The 21,089-nt window shown below is 36.4% G+C and overlaps 1 protein-coding gene across 2 annotated transcripts in view; it reads left to right on the top strand.

Annotated features, from left to right (window-relative positions):
- Window positions 1-21,089, top strand: part of LOC308706690 (cadherin-18) — a 146,143-nt gene that overhangs the window by 98,513 nt on the left and 26,541 nt on the right. For both annotated transcript variants that reach the window (XM_081392479.1, XM_081392480.1), the window contains exons 5-9: window positions 2,733-2,900; window positions 4,997-5,184; window positions 6,851-7,104; window positions 11,481-11,617; window positions 18,977-19,098. In XM_081392479.1, coding sequence (XP_081248605.1) covers window positions 2,733-2,900; window positions 4,997-5,184; window positions 6,851-7,104; window positions 11,481-11,617; window positions 18,977-19,098 — 869 coding nt within the window. The remainder of the gene's footprint in view (window positions 1-2,732; window positions 2,901-4,996; window positions 5,185-6,850; window positions 7,105-11,480; window positions 11,618-18,976; window positions 19,099-21,089) is intronic.

Raw genomic sequence — 21,089 nt, 5'->3', positions numbered from 1 at the left:
GAAACATGCGTCTCAACCTCTGTGATGTGTGGCAGGAGATCTCGGGAGAATGATCAAGCAGACGCGGAGACGGTGTAATACCGTAACATCCTCAAGTATATTAAGGAAGAAGGGTACACAAGATAAAGCAGAATCATCTACGATGTCCAAGCCATCCAATCATAGTACTCAAAATATCAGTAACCCACCAAATCCATTGATTCTGGTGCTGTTGTTTTCCCTCTAAAATTGGGTCACTTCCTGGAAGATGATGTCAGTAGGAACATGCTTTTGTCAATGAAATTGTACAAAAGACTAAAATAATGGAAAGTGATAGTGATGACACAAGAACTATATGAAATGATTACCAAACTTTCAAAAATTACCTCTCAGTCCTACCTACTAATATATAGTTTTTAATATATAGGATTTTCCAGCAATGGCTTTTGTGTGATTTCCATCTGACTGCGGGTTTGATCATCAAATGAGGACTTAAAGTCTGTGACACAGTACAAAGGTGAGAAGGAGAGGGAGGGAGATTTGAGTGAGAGAAAGAAAGACATTGTGGGACACAAAGAGATAGAGGAAAGGAACTATCAGTCATTGTGTGATGTATTGTGTGAGGCGGTAGTGACTCAGAGACGTGTTTGAACTAGTGTGAGGGTTTCTCAGGGTGAGTCAGTGGATTGCCACTGAATTGGTTCCTGGATTTACTTTTGACTTAAATTTCACCTAAATGTTAAGAAAATGTTAAAAAAAAAAAAAAAGTATGTACTTCAATAATGGATAATGTAGAAAAAAATGTAAATAAAAACATTGGGTCTCATCCACTAATCGTGGATTATTCGTGTTTTTACGCACAGGAAAAAATTCTTCTTCTTCTCATGAAAAAAATCCATCTAATTCACAACACGTGCATACGCACATGAATTTGTTCTCAACCTCATTCTAACGTTAATGAATTTGGAGTATTCTGAATGAGCGACCGTGTGTTCTAGGTAAGTAATTTGCATAAAACGCAGCCAAACCATGTCCATATAAGGGCTTTCCGCAGACCCTTTCCTTTCGTTCTTTCTACTCTCAGCGAACATGATGCTCTCTAAAGACTGGCTTCTGCCTGAAAGCACGCGCAGCAAGATCCTCGAGCAATGCCAGGTGTGCCAGCCTCAAAACAAGTTCAAACGCAATAAAAAACTTTAAAACAGACCCAGATCACAGTCCTCTGATTAGCCAGCTGTACAAACTCAAATCTGCATCTTTATGCAGAGGAACCTCGCAGCTGAAGCTATAATGCACCTTTACTTACTCTTTTACCATATGTATGTATCTATATCTATGCATACAATGTAATCTTAACTTGTTTATAAGGCCTCCAAGAATATATGATTTTTGCATGTGAGAGATGTCAGTTGTTCCTACATTTCATGATTTGTTCATGAAAATGTTTAGTGAATGAGAGCTGATAACTGCAATATTCACTATAGTGGAAGCGTCATGTCAATTCCACTGTGGCATAATGTTGCTTCTGGGCAGCAAACACATTTAAGCAATTCCTCATAACATACAAATAATTTATGTGACTCTAAATGCAAAAACAAACGTGAATAATATATATTTATTTATTTTTATGGCCGCAGTTCTCTAGAGCAATATGTGTGACCTCCACATTCTGCACCAAAATGCCAGAACAACATTTCAAAATGTTTGCCAGCAAGCAGTTACTATGAAAAGGCTTTTTATTGATTTATTTGAAGTCATTCCTTTTATTATTAACCATTTTTGCCATTGCATAATTATTATGTACAAGGTGAAAAAAAATAAAAATATTCTGAGGTAACATTGATCAGTAAAGCTTAAAATTGTACTGAAATCTCAACAGTTACATAAAAAAAAAAAAAAAAAAAAGTACTTATTGTGTTCATATTGTATTGCAAAACATCTTTGCTGCTATTGAGGTGGGATACGGGTAAGGATAGGGACAGGTTTGGTGGTATGAGTAGGTGTAAGGGAATGGTCAACCGCGTAATTATAGATGTAATTACAGAAATTACCAACAGCTGCAAATGCATGCCTGCATTTTTTTTTAAATATAAGTACAATGTAAAAACATATATGCACACAATTATGTGCATTGTATTAAATACAATTTTTGAGTAGATTTTTAGTTTACTGCCATCTCTTATGACTCTAATAGCTAATAAGCAATCACTTAGCAACCACTAAAACATGTTACCATAGAATCAACAAAACTGTCCATATCTAGTGTATGCATGTCATTGTTGAGTTATGTATGATTGAAGACTATGGTTCAGTTCACCAGTATGTCAAGGTTTTGATGTCATTTGAATGGTAGTGAAAGGTACATAAACTGACCTTGGCAGAGAAAAGACCTTCCAGACACAAAAGCGTTTTATTTTAACAAGTCTTACAAAATGTCACACTGCACACGGCATTACCTCTGCATCCAATTCTATTGATACGCAACTAGATTAATCCAAGAATTATAAATATGAATCATCAATGTATAATTGTTCACACATACGTATTTGGCTGAAACATTTTTACCAAAAATGATAAGAAATTGAACGCTGTGTGAGATGATAATCTGTGTAAGTGCGAATGCAATAGAAATTATACATACATTTAAGGAAAAGAATTCTGTGAAAATGTGCTTGTGGCTTATCACTTTATTAACCCTTGCATTTATACTATTTATGTGCGTAAGCCGCCATATGTTTGTGTGCATTTTGCAGGTATCATCAGAACAGCCCTGGCAGACATGGATCGAGAGGCAAGAGAACATTACTCAGTGGTGATTCAAGCCAAAGACATGGCAGGGCAGGTTGGAGGGCTGTCGGGCTCCACCACGGTCAACATCACGCTAACTGACATCAACGACAACCCACCAAAGTTCCCTCAGAGTGAGTAATGTTAGCCACTGTGAAAACCAAAGACAGTGGCAACATATTGCTGTAGAAGGACATCAGTAGATTTTGGTTCAAAGACCTAGTGAGCAACCTAGTGAGGCAGTATTATTAGACTCTTCACAGAGCGCTGGTCGTATAATGCACAGCATTGCTGCCTAAACTGTCAGATGACTCATATACAGCATTCCAAATCTGTCACTTATGGGATTCTATAGAGTGCAGGTTAGGGTTAGGGCCCACACTTCCAAAGGCTTTGGTTCTTGAAGTATTTTTTCCATTTATTTCTCCCATAGGGACCCCAAAAAAAAAAATGTGTTAAAGCGTTGTAAGCCATGAACCAAGTCAATCTGCTACACAAGGTGAATCATACCATTACAAACTTTGATTTGAAGCAAAAAAGTATTTTTTTTTTTGTCTGAGATCCTCCGGCCGTGCGTCTTCTTGGGGGAGATTCTCTGAGAACTGCTCGGGAAACTCTCCCGGCCGTGATTAAAGCATTTAGAGGACATTTGCTGAAGTCTGTCTGTTATTATTGCTGCGCAGCAAGTTAGTTAGGGAAGCAAGTTAATTAGGGAAGCAAGTTAGTTAGGGGAACAAGTGAGAGATAGGGGACGTCGATTGTAGACGAGACCCAGGGGAACTCATGTCGACTGTAGACGTTCGGGGAAGTCGATTGTAGACGAGACCCAGATAGACATAGGTCAGGTGTTAAATATAAGAAAAATCTACCACAGTTTCAATACTGATTGGTGGAATTTTCTGCACAGCATCATGGGTAATAGTTTTTCACCACAAATCCTGCTGTTAAACATGATTATTTTAATACTAAGTTAAAATAATGCAGGCTAACGGCTTCAGCAGAAGCAAATACTATCGATTAATTGCCTCATAGCTCACAGTAAGGCTGTCTTTAAAGGTTTATAAGTTATCATTAAAAATCTATTTCTATATCCGGAACCCGACTGTTGCACTCTATTTGACTTTTAAAAATCTATTTCTATATCCGGAACCCGACTGTTGCACTCTATTTGACTTTTAGATGCAACCTTTAAAATCTGTAGGCAACTTTTAGCTTTTGGAACAGAGCTGTTGCTGAATTTTCGCTCCTGAACACTTCATCCAGACTGAACTTTCTTAAACAAATCTGTGAGACATCTTGGCAAAAGAAGTGATACGGCTTGACCTCGCTTTTCTCCGAATCTTCATCTCTAGAAATATCCTCATTACTGTTTAAAGTTTAACCATACAGTATGCTGTTGTAATGCACTTTTTTCTCTCTCTCTCAAAGTAGTTTTTTTCCCAGACAATCACAAGAAAACTGTTTGTATTCTCAAGGGTGTCTTATGGATACTATATAATTAGGTGGAAGAGAAGGAAATATTCCTAATATACTGTAGATGCAGTCTCACTATCAGATGACTCATATAAATTGTGCATTGCAGTGCAAATTTTTATCATTAATTAGCATGAAGAGAAAAGAGACAGGGACACGGTTTTATTGTGTAAGATTCCAATTATGAGTCTTGGATCTTGAGTTTTTGTTGTCTTATTTTTATCCTCAGAAACAGAGCACAACAGCAGGGTTCTGGAAGTAAAAAAATACCATTAATTTTCTCCCTAGAAACATATGTTTTTAAGGATAATGTATAAACCTTTTAAGACAGACTATGAGTTCCAATATTAAGCTACAGCACAGTATAATGTGATTTTGTAGAAGCCAGAAGTCTTTTAAATGAGTCCACCTCATTAAGATCCACCAATCAGAGAAGTTGCTGTTACCATGGATCAAAGTTTGTAATGTTGTGATTCATCTCAGAGCTTTTGAAATCCCCAAAATACATCTGGAACCATGACCGTCGGAAAACTGAGACATGGCGTCGCACTCTGTTGCATTTAGCTTTTGCAATCAGGTGGTTTGGGAATGTGGCTGTGGTTGTTTATGGGGCATGACAGCGAAATTGAAATACTTCTAGAATAGCTCAATGTGGCTTGTTTGGAGGCATAGTCGGAAAGAGGCATCATGATAGATATGCTTCAAAATACCATGCAGCCAATCGAACAAACCACCGGGCTTTTGTGTGTGTCTGCAGAGAATTACCAGGTGTTTGTCCCAGAGTCGGCACAGGTGGGAAAGCCAGTGGGGAAGATCAAAGCCAACGATGATGACATCGGAATCAATGCAGAGATCAAATACAGCATCCTGAACCCTGAGGGGGCCGGAATGTTCTCCATCTCCACAGACAAAGACACTAGAGAGGGTGTTATCACGCTGAGAAAGGTACTGCTGTCATTTTCATTGGTGTTTACTAAGGCAAGCATCATGACTATTATTGCTCATACTAGGGTTAGAGGGTTTTCTAAACCCTCATTAATAAGCGGCTGTATGAACACTTTTTGGCTGGTGGGCTTTTAGAAAATAAACTCCAGTGAATATAAATGCATCACAGGAGATTTCTGTCCAAAAGTAATGAACGTTTCCACCACAGTGTCATTTCTGAAACATCTCAAATTATGTAAAAAGCATTTTGTGGTGGACTTTTTTGTGGAAGGACATGAACCATATCTAGAGAGCAGAAAATGTAGTTTATATTATCATTGTAGTGAATGTCTCTTTATTTAGACTGCAGAGCCAACAGAGACATGAAAAAAAAATGTAGTCATGCATGAACCCGCAAGTTAAAAATTTGAATAACATCCAGATTGCAATATGGTTTTTCACACTTTTCACTTGAGTGTTTGTCTTCAACAAAAGAATGAAAAAGGACGGTATAATTAAACCAGTCAAAATAGCATCAAATCTGAAGCTGCAGACGCTGAAATTACAGGGATACACTGACAAATACATGTATGTATAATCTATCCATCCTGACTAGGTCAAGCAGACGTCTGGCACTCTTCATGGCTCAGATGCTCATTAATGGTCTCTTTTCTTAATTCTGAGCTTCAATTCCACACTCAGTCCTGGGGGTCAGGAAAGCTGTGAATGCAGTGAATACTGAGTTTTCCTAAAGCCAGTCTTGTAAATAAATGCCTGCCAGATCTGTCCGACGAGACGGGCGGTGAAGGTCAGGCAGGTTTCCTTGCGTTTACAGACGTGACCCCATCTAGAGAGAGATTTAGCTTCAGCGCTCCGGAAGCAAAAAAGACTGACCTCAATATATATCAGTTCATAACTTTTTGGAGTACTTGAAACTGGTAGAAGCCACCAAGAAAGTGACTAAAACTGGCTGACTGAAAGCTAAATATTGTGTATATCTATAATCCAGTTCACACTTGTAGTTCGGTTGTCTTGGTTCTTTTGGTCCGGACCAAAAAAGAAAATGATACATTTAGACCTTGTTCAGTTAGCGTTCACACTGTCTATTTTTGAGACCAAACTTAATGATACAAAAGAAAAAAAAGGCTTTTTAGATTTTGCGAAGGAACTTACCATACATCCAAAACAATGCTGTGTTGGGCTAAATGCGCTCACTGTACTGTATGTGCATAGCTACATATGATGGTATATGATGGAGCTGACAACTCGTGAAGATCTTATCAAATGTGTAAAGGATTCAAAACAGCGGTGTGAATCCCTCCATCACACACAAACGAAGATCTGCTGCGTGGAGACGCCATTTCAGACGCCAGTACTGAACTGTGATGGACAACATAGCTCCTATGAGGAGAAAAAACAAGTATTCTTCTGCGTTTGGTTGTTTGGTTAGTTTAGATGTCTTTGCTCCATTTATATTTTAGTTTAACTGCACCAGAGTTCGTTTGAAAGCGGACCGAGACCCATCTTTTTCAGTTCACCTGGTTGGTGCGCACCAGGGTTCAGATGGTAGCGTTCACACTTATTTAAATGAACCGCACTAACAGAGCAATCATGCCAGAGTTTGTTTTAATGGAACCAAACCTGACAAGTGCAAACACACCCTAAGTTTCCTGTTTTCTCTTCTCAGCAACTGAATTATGAAAAGAAGAAGCAGTACAGCCTTCACATCGCTGCAGAGAACACACACCTGGACCCACGCTTGTCCTATCTGGGCTCATTCAAAGATGATGCCACGCTCAAGATCACAGTCGGAGACGTGGATGAGCCGCCGGTTTTCTCATTGGATTATTACATTTTGGAGGTGTACGAGAACGCAAAGGTTGGAAGTGAAGTGGGAGCCGTCACAGCGAGAGACCCAGACAGCAAAAACAGCCCTGTCAGGTAAGAAGACGTGAAGGGTTAAAATAACACTCCGACCGGTAATACAGTTATACGCAGGCCATAATGTCACACATTAATTTGTTGTCCTGATGTATATAGTCGATTAGATGACTATTGTGATTTATCCCTATTAATAAAAATTATTATGAATATAATATTATTTGTATTAATCTTATATATATATATATATATATATATATATATATATATATATAACTACATATTTAGCTAATTATTGAAATTGCTTTTCTTGATATACACACTATTTTGTAAAAAATTTCCTGTTATCAGCCAAATACTAACATTAAATAACTTTGTACAGTTATTACAGTACATACATTATAATATAATCGTATTAATTTTATTATTAAGGTGGGTATACTTATTTAATTAATATAATCAAAAAAGTTAGTATATGTAGCTATGTGTGCAATTCACTGTAAATCGCCAGCAATATGCCTACAAAACACATTCAATTTTTTTTTGGAATTTCCACTAGCAAGATTTTAGTAAATCAGGGTTATTTATAGCATGCTCAAATGCCATGCTATAGCAAAATAATCTGACATTCTCTCTCTCTCTCTCTCTCTCTCTCTCTCTCTCTCTCTCTCTCTCTCTCTCTCTCTCTCTCTCTCTCTCTCTCTCTCTCTCTCTCTCTCTCTCTCTCTCTCTCTCTCTCTCTCTCTCTCTCTCTCTCTCTCTCTCTCTCTCTCTCTCTCTCTCTCTCTCTCTCTCTCTCTCTCTCTCTCTCTCTCTCTATCTCTATCTCTCTGTTAATTGGAGCAGTTAAGGCACCCCATGTTACCATGTTAGTAAAACACTGCTGCCAAAGGCTCAATTATCTCCACACACTTTAATGAAAGAGGGGTGTGCACTGATATCATGCTGCTTGCCTAAAGAAGCCAGTGGAATTCCGCTGGCTTCTATACATATTATTTAATACATTATACTTTATGAAATTATTCTGAAATTAAATATTTTAACACAATATTCACTCACAATTCCAAAAATATTGTATTGAACATATTCAGATATAGAATCATCTATTGACAAGGCAGTTTTGAAATGGCACAAAGGCAGTTGCTAAAATGTCGATGCTGACTCTGTGCTTGACTGATCAATGCTATGGAAATATGCAAATAATAATATTAACCCTGGGTTTACAAATGCATATGAGAAATATGAAAATCTAACTACCCAGGATGAATTACGGTATAAACAATGTGAAATATCGCCACTGACAAGCAGAAACCTTGTACATCCAAAACTGCTTATTTTTTCAGGAAATGGAAATTATTATTATTTTACAGTTACACTCTGTTTAATTAAACAACTGTGCCTTTATATATGGTCAGACACTTTTGTGTATCATTATATTAACATTTTACCAAATCTGAATATATGTTACAAGGTTTTTGACCAGTGAATATCATATGTTATATCAATCATATCATATTATATCATATCATATCAATATGTTTTCTTTATCATTAGAACGCCACATCTGAGGCTGTAAGTAGTGCATTGCATTACGTTTTCATCAGCTTAAAGGTTATTCAATTTATTGTAGCTATGTAGGCACTCAGGTTATTTTTTGTTGATTTATTTTTTTTATCTAAAGTGGCCAAAATCTCTTGTTATTAAGGGTGAAGTGCTACGCATAGTATTGGCTATGATTTTGACGACAAATGTTAGATTAAGAAACTCTTCTCTCCTCCTCAAATACATAAAACTTCAGCCTTTATATATAGTGTTTCTTGAGTAAAACGCTGTACTTATTCAAACAACCAGTTCTTTATTTATCATTGCATTGCAAACAAGCAGAGATTGTCCAAAATGTTTGAGGATCCAATGGACTTGCAAGGTTTAGTCACAAGCTCGTTTTAATACTTTTCATTGGTTTAATATTGGCAAAACCCACAGACAGACATAAAGAGTGACCAACAGTTATGATTTATGAAAAAAAAAAAAAGAATGCAACATGATAACCTAATGTGTAAAGTCCAGAAGAATCATATTATGTATGTAAGAAAGTTTGGTTACACTTATACATTTAAGTACTGAGTAATATTAAGTAAACTTAGGGTTTGGTTTGGTTTGGTTTGGTTTGGTTTAGGGTTAGTTGCATGTAATTATGCATAACATATGTACATGTAACATATGTAACAAAGACACTGTGAAATAAAGTGTTACCAAACTTTTTGTAAACAAAATAAATGGAGTATTCTTAATATTAAAGGTTGCGCACATCATAGTCTACAGAACATAACAATTTGAATGACGCGCCAGTGAACAATGGAATGAAAAATAAAACGTCAGAACGCTCCTTTCACCGGCAGTAAAATGCATAAAGTGTAAAATCCTTATTGTTGTTTTCTCTCATGTCTCATGCAGTCAAGGACGGTGCACATTTTCTTGTGGTAATGAGATATGACCTGTATGGTTTATTAGCATCTCTCTCTACTAGTGGGTTGAGGATGTGTGTTTTCAAGCCATCTTTGAATGAACCTTCACAGTCCATGCGTGACGGGGGGCCATAACTCTCACGGTCATGCAAATGCTGGGATTCTCATTGGTTGATGTGAGTGAGATCGTTGGTTTCACACGAACGGCTTTTACATCAGCATTTATCGCTGTGATAAATAGATAAATAAAATACATAAGAGAAAACAAGAGAAAAGTCTCATAAATAATCCCTGATCTCTTTTTTTTGAAGGATAGCACATTTATTTTATTTTTTCAGTCCATTTATTGCGTTTCTGCTCTTCCGATTTTAATCTGCATTTCCCATAAAAAACAGCATTTCATTCCCGTACAAGAATTTATACCGCAGTATGTACCCATTAGCATACAAATAAAATGGCATTGAAGTTTGAGAATCAGCATTAGCTTTATGGAAAAATAAGCAAGGTCACTGTTATCTCCTTAGTTTTGCTCCTAACCATTATAATGATGCATCTGATCATTATCATATATCTTGTAAAGCATTTGTCTCATGAGATGCTGCAGTGAAAATGGTTTTTAAAGGCGTATTCTTCACAATGGACACCCTGATATTGAATTAACAGAGATTTTGGGATGATGTTTTGTGTTTTGCAGAGACATCTTTGTGTTTCATATATGTCTTCCATGTTAACATGATAAAATCTAAACAGAAATATTTTTTAGTGCACTTAAGCATGCCTTTTTTTTAGCAAGCAAAGGGATGTTGGGTGGCGAAGTCAAGTCGAAGCACCTTCATTTAAATCGCACTGTAACTTGTATCGAACCGTGACCCTAAAACAGATGTATGTACCGAACCGTGACTTCTGTGTACCTTTACACCCCTATTTGTATGTATTATTATATAAAAGCAAAACAGCAGAACCAAAGTCAAAAACTAACTCTCCGAAACCAAAACTAGAATTATAAGCTTACATGAAATGTTAACACTAATTTTCGGCTGCCTTGCATAGTCTAGTATTTTCTTCAGGAAATGCAAATGTGGTTTAATTTCACATTCATACTTGGAAAGAGATTCTGACAGTCTTTTGAGAGTCTCTACCAAGCATGTCACTTGAGGATTTGTTAATTATGTCCAACTAATGCTTCTTCTCACAGACTTTCTCCTTGCAGTTTTCTCCAGTAGTTTTTCTTTTTCTTTTTCTTCTTCCGTTTATAATTAAGGTTCTGCCAGGTCTGTTGTTATCTAAATATCTCTGATTCACTGTGTCATTTTAACTGGAATATGAATACACATCTGCGTACAGTATATACCTAAAACCACTCATAAATCTCACTGAAAAGGACCTGTTTGGTGTCTGCCAGAGTGATCGATCATTTAGAGAAATCATAAGAACAAAATGAGAGTTTTGAGACAATATTAATGCTCAATACAATGCGCATTTTGTCCGACAAACATAATGTAAGCTAATTTAATTAGAAACTGTGAAAAGAACTCTTGTATTTAGAGCATTATTCTTTTTAATTAATGAACCTCTTACAATGTTCCATCTTTACCTTTCAGCTTTCCATGAAGTCACTGTGTTTTTTCACATTATATATTCCACTCTGTATTTCTACAGTGATCTGTCATAGAGCTGGGTGGCATGATGTATAATTACTCTGAAATAAGCTTTTGTTCGGTAAAATATAAAATAATTACTATATGAATTACTAATATGGCCCTTTAGGCTGAGCTTTGTTGAGTATTCCTGCCGTAAGTCGTGCCACGTGAAATTGGCAGGGTTTCACGACCAAGCCATGTACAGCAATACCATCTCTCTTATTATCATGCATATTCCAGCTGTTTTTGCTATTAATGCCACAGCTATGATGAAGAGGGGTGAAAGACGGAAAGGCTCATGCAGTATTCATGCTCTCTCTTCTATATTTAGGTATTTCATCGATCGCAGAGAAGACAAAGAGGTGTATTTCGATATTGAATCCATCAGTGGAGTCATTAGAACGACTCAGCTCCTGGACCGGGAGGACACGCCCTGGCACAACATCACTGTCATGGCAACAGAGGAAGGTGGGTGCTACCAGAAGCCGTGCTGGTTTAACTTTGTCACTTTAATAACTTGCAAATTAGTTTTCCAAGACAAGTCTCTGCAATAAACGCCTCGTGCACTCATGAGAAACGGACTGCCGTTCATTTTCTCGCTTTAAAAATCGCTTGCTCGCCCGCTGGCTGCTTTCAAATCGACTCTGCAGGTCTGTTAATAGTCAAAGATCACACCTCTATAACCACTTAAGGAATTGTTTGCTCAGAAATGAAAATTATTTATTCAACCTCATGTTGTTCCAAACCCATATGAGTTTCTTTTTTATGAGAAAGGAGAAAACTAAAGACTGCTGGTTGTTGGTTCTTTCCATGCAATTAAAATGAATGAGGCCCAAAGCTTTCAAGCTTCAAAACAGAAGCAGAAACACTGTAGAAGATCATTAAAAGGGAGTCTGAAGACTAAAATTGCATCTTTTAATATAATTGCATTATTTAATATTGTGTATCTGTATTATTATTCTTTATTAGTATTCATATTCAGTTGTATTATCTTATGAAGTTTAAAAATGCATGAGTTAGACTATAGATTGCATGGACACGTGTTTAAGGATCATATCTTAGACACAAGGAGGGGAGCTGGGAGAGTTATATATTTTGCTGAGAGGTACTGTATGTGTGCAATGCAACGTTCACTGAGCAGAGATGTTCCAATGATGATGAAACATTAATGTGTACAATCGGCAGGAAAGGAATGTGTTTCAACTGATGCATATATACCACACATGTATACACTGAAGGGAAGTTTCTTAATATGGAAAGTGGATTGTACAACATCTTCTTAAGTTTCTCTCCTATGCTGACGAATAAAGATTTTTCTTGGCAAGATAACTGCTGCCCGGTTCCGTGAATCAAATAATAACGGGGGAAAAGGCTTAATTTCAAGTCTACAGAGTCCATACGGCTTGTGCACTATATTCTCTACATGTTGCACTCATAAACTTCCCTTCCAGTGAGCTGTTAATTGCTGTGACCAGATCATTGATTCAGTTGAATTTGAGAACCAGTTCAGTCTGATTTATAATTGAATCTTTCAGATTTAGTTTTTCTGTTCCAGATTCGTTGAAAGTTCTGAATCAAAAGAATGATTCATTCAGAGATTTTACATCGTTACTCTTTTAAACTCATTAACATGCTAAGGAGTATAAATGTCAAGATTTTCCTTCCACAGAGCTCGTCTAATGCTTTCGTAAGTCTTGCCGTATAGATCACTGATTCTATTATGATGCTTTTATGCCCTTTTTGATGCTTTGTTAATTGCATGGAATAAGAGCAATCAAGCACAATCTTTAAAGTTTCACCTTTTGTGTTACACAGAAGAAATGAATTCATGTTTGAAACAAAAGGAGGGTGAGTAAATGATGACAGAAATTTAATTTTGGGTGAACTATCCCTTTAAAAAAGCCACTCATGCAAGAGATCAAAAACAAGCAAAGATTGTAATATTTACAATCTGAAGAGGGACCGTATTTGGAGTGTATAATCTCTGAGATGATTAAAATCACTGGAAGTAATATAAATGGAGTCCCGTGACTCTTCTGCTGTAGATTTTATCACAGTAATTACCCTTACACCCAGCACGAATGACACACATTCAGTCTTCTATATGATAATGATATTCCAGCATGTGAATGAAAAATGAGATCACGTTAATATATCGGTTATTTTCCCTAGACAGTGATGAGATCAAATGGAGACTTTTACATAAGTCTGCTGCTCAGAGATGTACATTCTTCTCCACTAGAGCCTCAGAAAAGAGCTTAACTATGTCTCAAACTGTGCTCAGATTTGTTCATCAACATTTCTCATTCACTTATACATTTGGCTGACACTTTTATCCAAAGCGACTTCAAGTGCACTCAAGGTACATATTTAATGACTATCTGAGCTATCCTATGGAACTCATTTGAATAAGCGTGAACGCTGCCATCTGAACCCTGGTGAAACCAAACAAGCGGAACGAGACCACTGAAAAGATGGTTCTCGGTTCGAATGAAATATGAACGCAACACATGTAAACGAACCAAAAACGGGACATGATGTCACAAGATGCAACCCTAAAAAGGACAGAATGCTCAAGCATAACTGTTTTTTCTCATCATAGTCATGATGTTGTCCATCACAGTTCAGTACAGGCGTAAGAACCGCATTTCGTCGTAGCAGATCTCGTCTGCCGCTGTGTTTACTCCTTTTTAGACATTATAAAAGATCTTCACGAGTCCTCAGCTGGTCAAAAGACCAACAAATGTCGGCTACGCACATACAACAAGTGCATTTAGCCCAGCACACAGCATTGTTTTAGATGTTCGGTAAGTTCCGTCGTGAAATACACGTAAAAAAAGCTGACCAATCAGGTTGTGAACATATGTCTGTCACGTACTGCTCTGAGACAAGAAGGTTGAGGATCTAAATGCAGTTTATTCCACAATCATAATCCAAATACAGGCAAGGGTCATACACAAGCAAACAATCCAATCAATAGCAGTTAAGGCTGAGGCAAAAAGAGAAATCCGAGGAAACAGACAGAGAATCAAGAAAACCATGAACATGGGAAAAAAACAGTACAAACACCAAACAAGACTTCGCAGGGAATGACAGAAAGAACCATGCTTATATAGGGGGAGTAAACAAGATGAGACACAGGTGAATGTGATAATGGATGATTAGTCTGAGAAAAGGATTATGGGGAATGGAGTCTGTGGATGTGTGGTATAGTCCGTGGTGGAATGGCCTCTGATGATAATCCCAAATATGCATTGAAGGGAGTAAAAGTAGTTTTTTGGTTTTTTTTTCTTAACTAATGGTGTGTTGTTTGTTGCCTTGGCAATGGCTTGCGGTTAAAGGCTTCATTCTGAGAAATGTTCATTTCTGGTCATGCTTTGGGTGGGAATTGATGTTAGAGTGCTTGTTAGTGAGTATGACGAGGGAGAAGAACTCTGTACACTTATAAGACGCCTCGGCAATTATACGCATGTTTATTTCACTTTCACATGCCGAAATCATGCTATTTTAGCAGCTACTTTTAGTTGTGGTGCATGAATATTCTGAGTTATAAAACTGATAGATCTGGCTCTTTTTTTGCCAGATTTTAAACAGCTTACGCTCACATAACAATTTTTTCTATTGGTTTGGTTCTGCATTTCACAAAGTTTCTATAAGAACCAAACCAACCAGCTCTAAGGTGAATCACAACATTACAAGCATTGATTTGAAGAAAAAAACTATTTGAATATTGGAAAAAAAGATAAAGGTACAAGACTATTTAATGTCTATTATATAACATATTTTATATGAGAACAAACTACTTGTCTCATGAAGCACTGAACAAATCAAAAACTGTTGAATTAAAAACAATGTAAGTGCATTAAAAATATCAGATATACTGTATACAAATGTGGAAGTGAATGTGGAAGTAAAAAATGTGTTTTGAGATCACGAAGTTGAAATCCCACGGCGTACATCTCACGGAAGGTCTCTCTTTTTAGGATTTATTTCCCTAATGATCAACTCTATACGCCAACATAGTACCTTCCTGGAAATATATAGAGGGAACAAGGAGGTGTTATTCATCAGAAAAAAGCCTACTACCACCATTTGATAATTTCCCTGTTTATAATGAGTAGATATGCTGTCGAAACAGGGCGAACAGAGCTCATGCACCTCTTCTAGAAAGCATTGTGAAACACATGCATGAAGTCATCTAATAATAAACATTACACACACCGAGCACAACACCAGCCCAAGAAACTACAATAGGCTGTTACTCCCTCACATTCTCTATGAAATACTTCACACAGCAGCAGTGAGAGAACGCATGCAGATGATGCACAGTATAAAATAACTATTCATATGTAACGAACAAGAGAGAGGGGGGAGCGAGAGAAAGACCGCAAGTGATTTAAAAGACAAATGGGTGGCAGAAGCTAAAGATGGGTTGAAATGAATACTGAAAAGCAGTAAACAAAAATATCTATCTATCTATCTGTCTGTCTGTCTATCTGTCTGTCTATCTGTCTGTCTGTCTGTCTGTCTGTCTGTCTGTCTGTCTGTCTGCACGCTTTGGTAAAAACTACAAAAGTATGTTTTTTTTTTAAAAGAAAAAAACATTATTAGTTCATTAAAACCTACGGAAGCCCTGAACCGCAAGGTGAGAAAAAAAATAAAGAAAACTTATCTCGTTATTTCGACTTAATAAGTCGTTATTTCGACATAATATCTCGTTATTTCGACATAATATCTCGTTATTTCGACTTAATAAGTCGTTATTTCGACATAATACGTCGTTATTTCAACATAATAAGTCGTTATTTCGACATAAATATCTCGTTATTACGACATAAGTCGTTATTTCTACATAATATCTCGTTATTTCGACATAATATCTCGTTATTACGACATAATAAGTCGTTATTTCGACATATCTCGTTATTTCGACATAATATCTCGTTATTAATAAATTTATTTTTATTTATTAATAAAACAAATAAATTATTTGGCAATTACACATAGTTTTGTGCTAGTTTTGTTGTCAGTATTGCTCTTTCAGCCAGCTTGATAGTTTATCTATTAGATTGGTTTATTTGTTAACTTTACACAACTCAATCGCAGATAGCCTATTTTGCAGATCAGAAACTGTTTTACTTGACTTGGCTTGCACTGCCTTATACCACTACTGCGGCTGTTATCATTTTTATTATTATTAGTGTAATTGCCAAAGTTAATTGCCATTAATATGCAACGTTTTAGAAAAGTATAAATTAGTAGAATATCCAGTGTTATGAAAACAGTAGGTCAACATAACTACAATGCATTCTATAATTCCCGGTCTTATTCTGCCCTCTAGTGGCATATCGAAATGAATACAAATCTTAACATATTTACTAACAGACCAAACACAGTAAATAATCATAGTAATAAAGTATATGCACAACAAAATCTGATGAGCTCAGAATATACGCGTTTAATTCCACGTTAAGCAAATTGCCGAATACACTCAAATGAGATCGACTCAGACGTCAATAAATGGACGCGCAAATTATAATCACTAATACAAAATAAAACAAAAATGTCTTTTATACACAAAAATGTCTCTATCTGTACAAATCGCTGCACATTCGTTGAATTCTGAATTTTGCACATTTGAAAGCAATTTGTTTATGGGTAGCCTAAAATATCTGCAACATTTATCAAGTTTAAGGATAATTGTGCGTGCATTTCTTAATCAATATGATACTAAAATCATAATAAATACTACAAAAAAATCAGATAAGTCCAGACTATGAACGCAAAGAAACTCTGTTTTACTTGACTTGGCTTGCACTGCCTTAGCCTGGCACTACGGCGACCTTTATTATTATTATTATTATTAATAATACTAATATTAATTTAACTATTATTGTTGTTGTTGCACTGCATTCGTTGAATTCTGAATTTTGCACACATAATTGAAAGCAATTTGTTTGTGGATAGTAGCCTAAAACATATCTGCAACATTTATCAAGTTCACGGATAATTGTGCGTGCATTTATTAATCAATATGATACTAAAATCATAATAAAGTAGGCTATATGCTACTACAAAAATCAGATAAGTCTAGAATATGAACGCAAAGCGTTTAATTTGACGTTAAGCATTTTCCTCCCATAGAAACTCATTATAAGAACGCTAAATGTAGCTTAATGCATATTAGAATGTCCCCTTATTATGTCGAAATAACGAGATATTTATGTCGAAATAACGAGATATTATGTCGAAATAACGAGATATTATGTCGAAATAACAACTTATTATGTCGAAATAACGACTTATTATGTCGTAATAACGAGATATTATGTCAAAATAACAAGATATTATGTCGAAATAACGACTTATTATGTCGTAATAACGAGATATTATGTCGAAATAACGAGATATTATGTCGAAATAACGACTTATTATGTCGTAATAACGAGATATGTCGAAATAACGAGATATTATGTCGTAATAACGAGATATTTATGTCGAAATAACGACTTATTATGTCGAAATAACGACTTATTATGTCGAAATAACGACTTATGTCGAAATAACGACTTATTAAGTCGAAATAACGAGATATTATGTCGAAATAACGAGATATTATGTCGAAATAACGAGATATTATGTCGAAATAATGACTTATTAAGTCGAAAACACGAGATAAGTTTTCTTTATTTTTTTTCTCACCTTGCGGTTCAGGGCTTCCGTAAAAACCTATGATAAGTGAGTCTAAAAGATGCTAAGTAGATTCAAAAGCCACTAACTGAATGTAATTTATCTTGTTAATTACTCAACATATAATTGTGCAGAATATTTTATATCCTTGCTGTGGACCTGTTTTTAATTTAGGAGCATTATAATGTCTTGTTAATTTAGCATTTTTGCATTTATAGTGTTTTGATTCAAATTAATTAAATCAGTATGGGTCCGACTCTCTCTGAGAATTGCTATTAGATGATTTAGCCAATTTGTAAACAAAATTAGCCGAATCCCACCCAGGGATCAAGGGGTGCATGCAAATTTACCTTACTTTTAGAGATTACAGTTTAGATATGTGTTCTTTTGAGACAGAATGCTTGGAATTTGCATAACCTCTGTTTGTTAATCAGATATGAATTAGTCATTGCCATTACATATAATTTAATTTTATTCAGCAATATATTCTAGTTCATTAATGTCCACATGGAACCTACTGTCGTTTAAAAAGTTTTACACGATCCTTGTGTCTTTAATTAAATAGCTCGCTAATTTTTTTAATGCTTTCAGCTACTAAGAAGAATTTAGTACTCACAGATCTCTTTAAAATATTTTGACTTTTTTTATATAGTTATTTTAATATAGTTTTCTGCAGATTTCCCATCAAATTCAATGGAAACAAAGTGAAAAAAAGTATTTAGACTGTGTTTGAATTTTTAAACTTAAACTTTTAATTACTGCTTATTAATAGTTAGGTAGTTGTTAAGTTTAAGTATTGGGTAGGATTAGGAATGTACAATAAGGCATTATGTGCTTTATAAGTACTAATAAACAGCCAATATCCTAGTAATATACAGTGAGAATTGGGTCCTAAAATAAAGTGTTACCAGATTTTTATCAAATTTATTTCTTTTGAATTGGAATTATCACATGAAAGATTTGATTTTCATTTTAAATGCACCATGGATGGAATGAATGTATGAATGAAGGGATGGATTGATGATTGAATGTGTTAATGATTTAATGGACAGATGGATCTTCATTAACTCGGTTGTTCTTTCACATAAGCCGTCTGATGTATTTAACTCATGTTGTAATGTTTCTGTTTGTTTTCAGACAATCCCAGTCTTCAGAGCCACGTGCCCGTTACAGTGCAGGTTCTGGATGTGAACGACAATCCTCCGAAGATCAACACAGAAGATGAAATCATCATCTGTGAAAGCACCAGAGCAGGACAGGCAAGTCCCACAACAGCCGAACTGTTTCTCCGTCTCACTTTCTCTCTGACACCATTTATTGTCAGTAGCGGCCCGTCAAAGGAGGCCACAAAAAATGCATTCAAAATGAACGTAGCAGTTACAGTTTTTCTCAGTCGCTTTGGTGCATTTCTCACATCACTATTTACATTTGCACAACAGTTAATGCAGTTCTCAGAACAATTAGTACAAACTGCAAAACTTAGTTGATAACCTGCAAAAGCGTGTCACTTGCTCAAAATGGATAGCTCATTCCTCAAAAGCAAGTATTCATGTCAATTAGTGTCAGTGTCATCAAGATGAAAAGTCCTGACACCATTGTTTATGAACAAGATAGTCAAATGGCTTTGTCATGTTTTCATTATGACAGTTTACTCTGTAAATGTTTTCCAATGCAAAAAAGTCAGATCTTGGTGACACTACCTGAAAATGTTTAAGACAGCACTATATACTATTTGCACAGTCATTTGAAAAATACAGTAAAGTTACGCATTACTGTATTTAGTGAGGTAACTGAGTACAAGACACTGAATATGTATGTTTCACATTTTTACTGCATATGCTCTTTGCAATTCTAATTTGTTCACAGCATTGTGCAAAAGAAAAAATACACCCTTAATTACAACAAACATAAACTCCCTTTGGGTAGAGCTGTGCACAACTGTAAACAATATTGCAGTACATGTTGGAACTGAACATACAACATACATAGTGCTGTAATCATTCATGCACATCCAGACGTTCCTCTCTGTCTGGCCACATAATTCCATCTACATCACAGCGAATATCATCTCTTGCTCAATTGCAAATTGTTCAATTTAGGAGACATTTTCAGGAAAAAAAGATTTAAAAATAATTTGTAAAATTTACTTGACAGATTTTGACAACTAGTTCAACATTTTGTATGTAATGACTCAAGCAATGAAATGAGGACTATTAGTTTTATATGGAATGACTATTCAGCATTCACAAGTATAGTTAATTTTGACTGACATGACATAAGCAAATGATAATGTTATAAAACGTACTCGGTTACTAACGTAACCTCGGTTCTCTCTAGAAGAGGGAACGAGTACTGCGTTTTATCAAAACGCTACGGGAAAGTCTCTTTTCACGAAACACTGAAGCAAAAAATTATCCTTTAATTTTCATATATGTAAAACGCGTTGCGGCAGCAGCAGACAGCTATGGCGAGACGGCTTGCTCGCTCATTGGCTGCTCTGCGGCAACTGCTTAAGCCTATCGAGCGAGGCCTGGGATGACATCAGGCCAATGAGGGCGCTTCGCGCCCTACTCGCCACTTCCCGCCGAAACGGGCGTGGCTTACCTCTATAAAAGGAGCTCGAGAAGGCTGACTCACTTGATTTTGATCGCCGAAGCGAACCAGAGTGAACCGTACGCACGGCAGAGAACGCAGTACTCGTTCCCTCTTCTAGAGAGAACCGAGGTTACGTTAGTAACCGAGTACGTTCTCTTACGAGAGTCCTCTCGTACTGCGTTTTATCAAAACGCTACGGGAACCCCTTGCAAAACGCTGTGCGTGCTGGGATAAAAACACTGATCACCGGAAGCTTTTTCAGGCATACAGTGCATAATCACCAGATTGACTCACACAGAGTCAGGGAATAAGGGTGAGAGCCTTAAATCCCTAAATTTTAGCGTCGTAGAAAAACATGTCCACAGACGCAAGTATAATCATCACATAGACAGGGTAGGGAACCTGAACTAATGTGGAAAATGTAGGTCTTACACAGTTCTGCCCAAGATAGTCGGTAGCGCATAGCGCATGAGTTTCAGCGGTCTGATTAGACGGCTGAACAGATTACACCGACAAAAGCTTAGCCTGCAAGGCGGGAACCTCTAGGTTATAAAACCTGATAAATGTAGACGGCGAGGCCCAACCTGCCGCCGTACATATATCCTGTAGGGAAATCCCGCTGGACCAAGCCCACGAAGAAGCAACGCTTCTCGTA

Source organism: Scardinius erythrophthalmus, assembly GCF_964197995.2.
Source record: "Scardinius erythrophthalmus genome assembly, chromosome: 18".
Taxonomy (NCBI): domain Eukaryota; kingdom Metazoa; phylum Chordata; class Actinopteri; order Cypriniformes; family Leuciscidae; genus Scardinius; species Scardinius erythrophthalmus.
The sequence above is the reverse complement of the archived record's forward strand: the minus strand, read 5'-3'. Positions and strand labels throughout refer to the sequence as shown.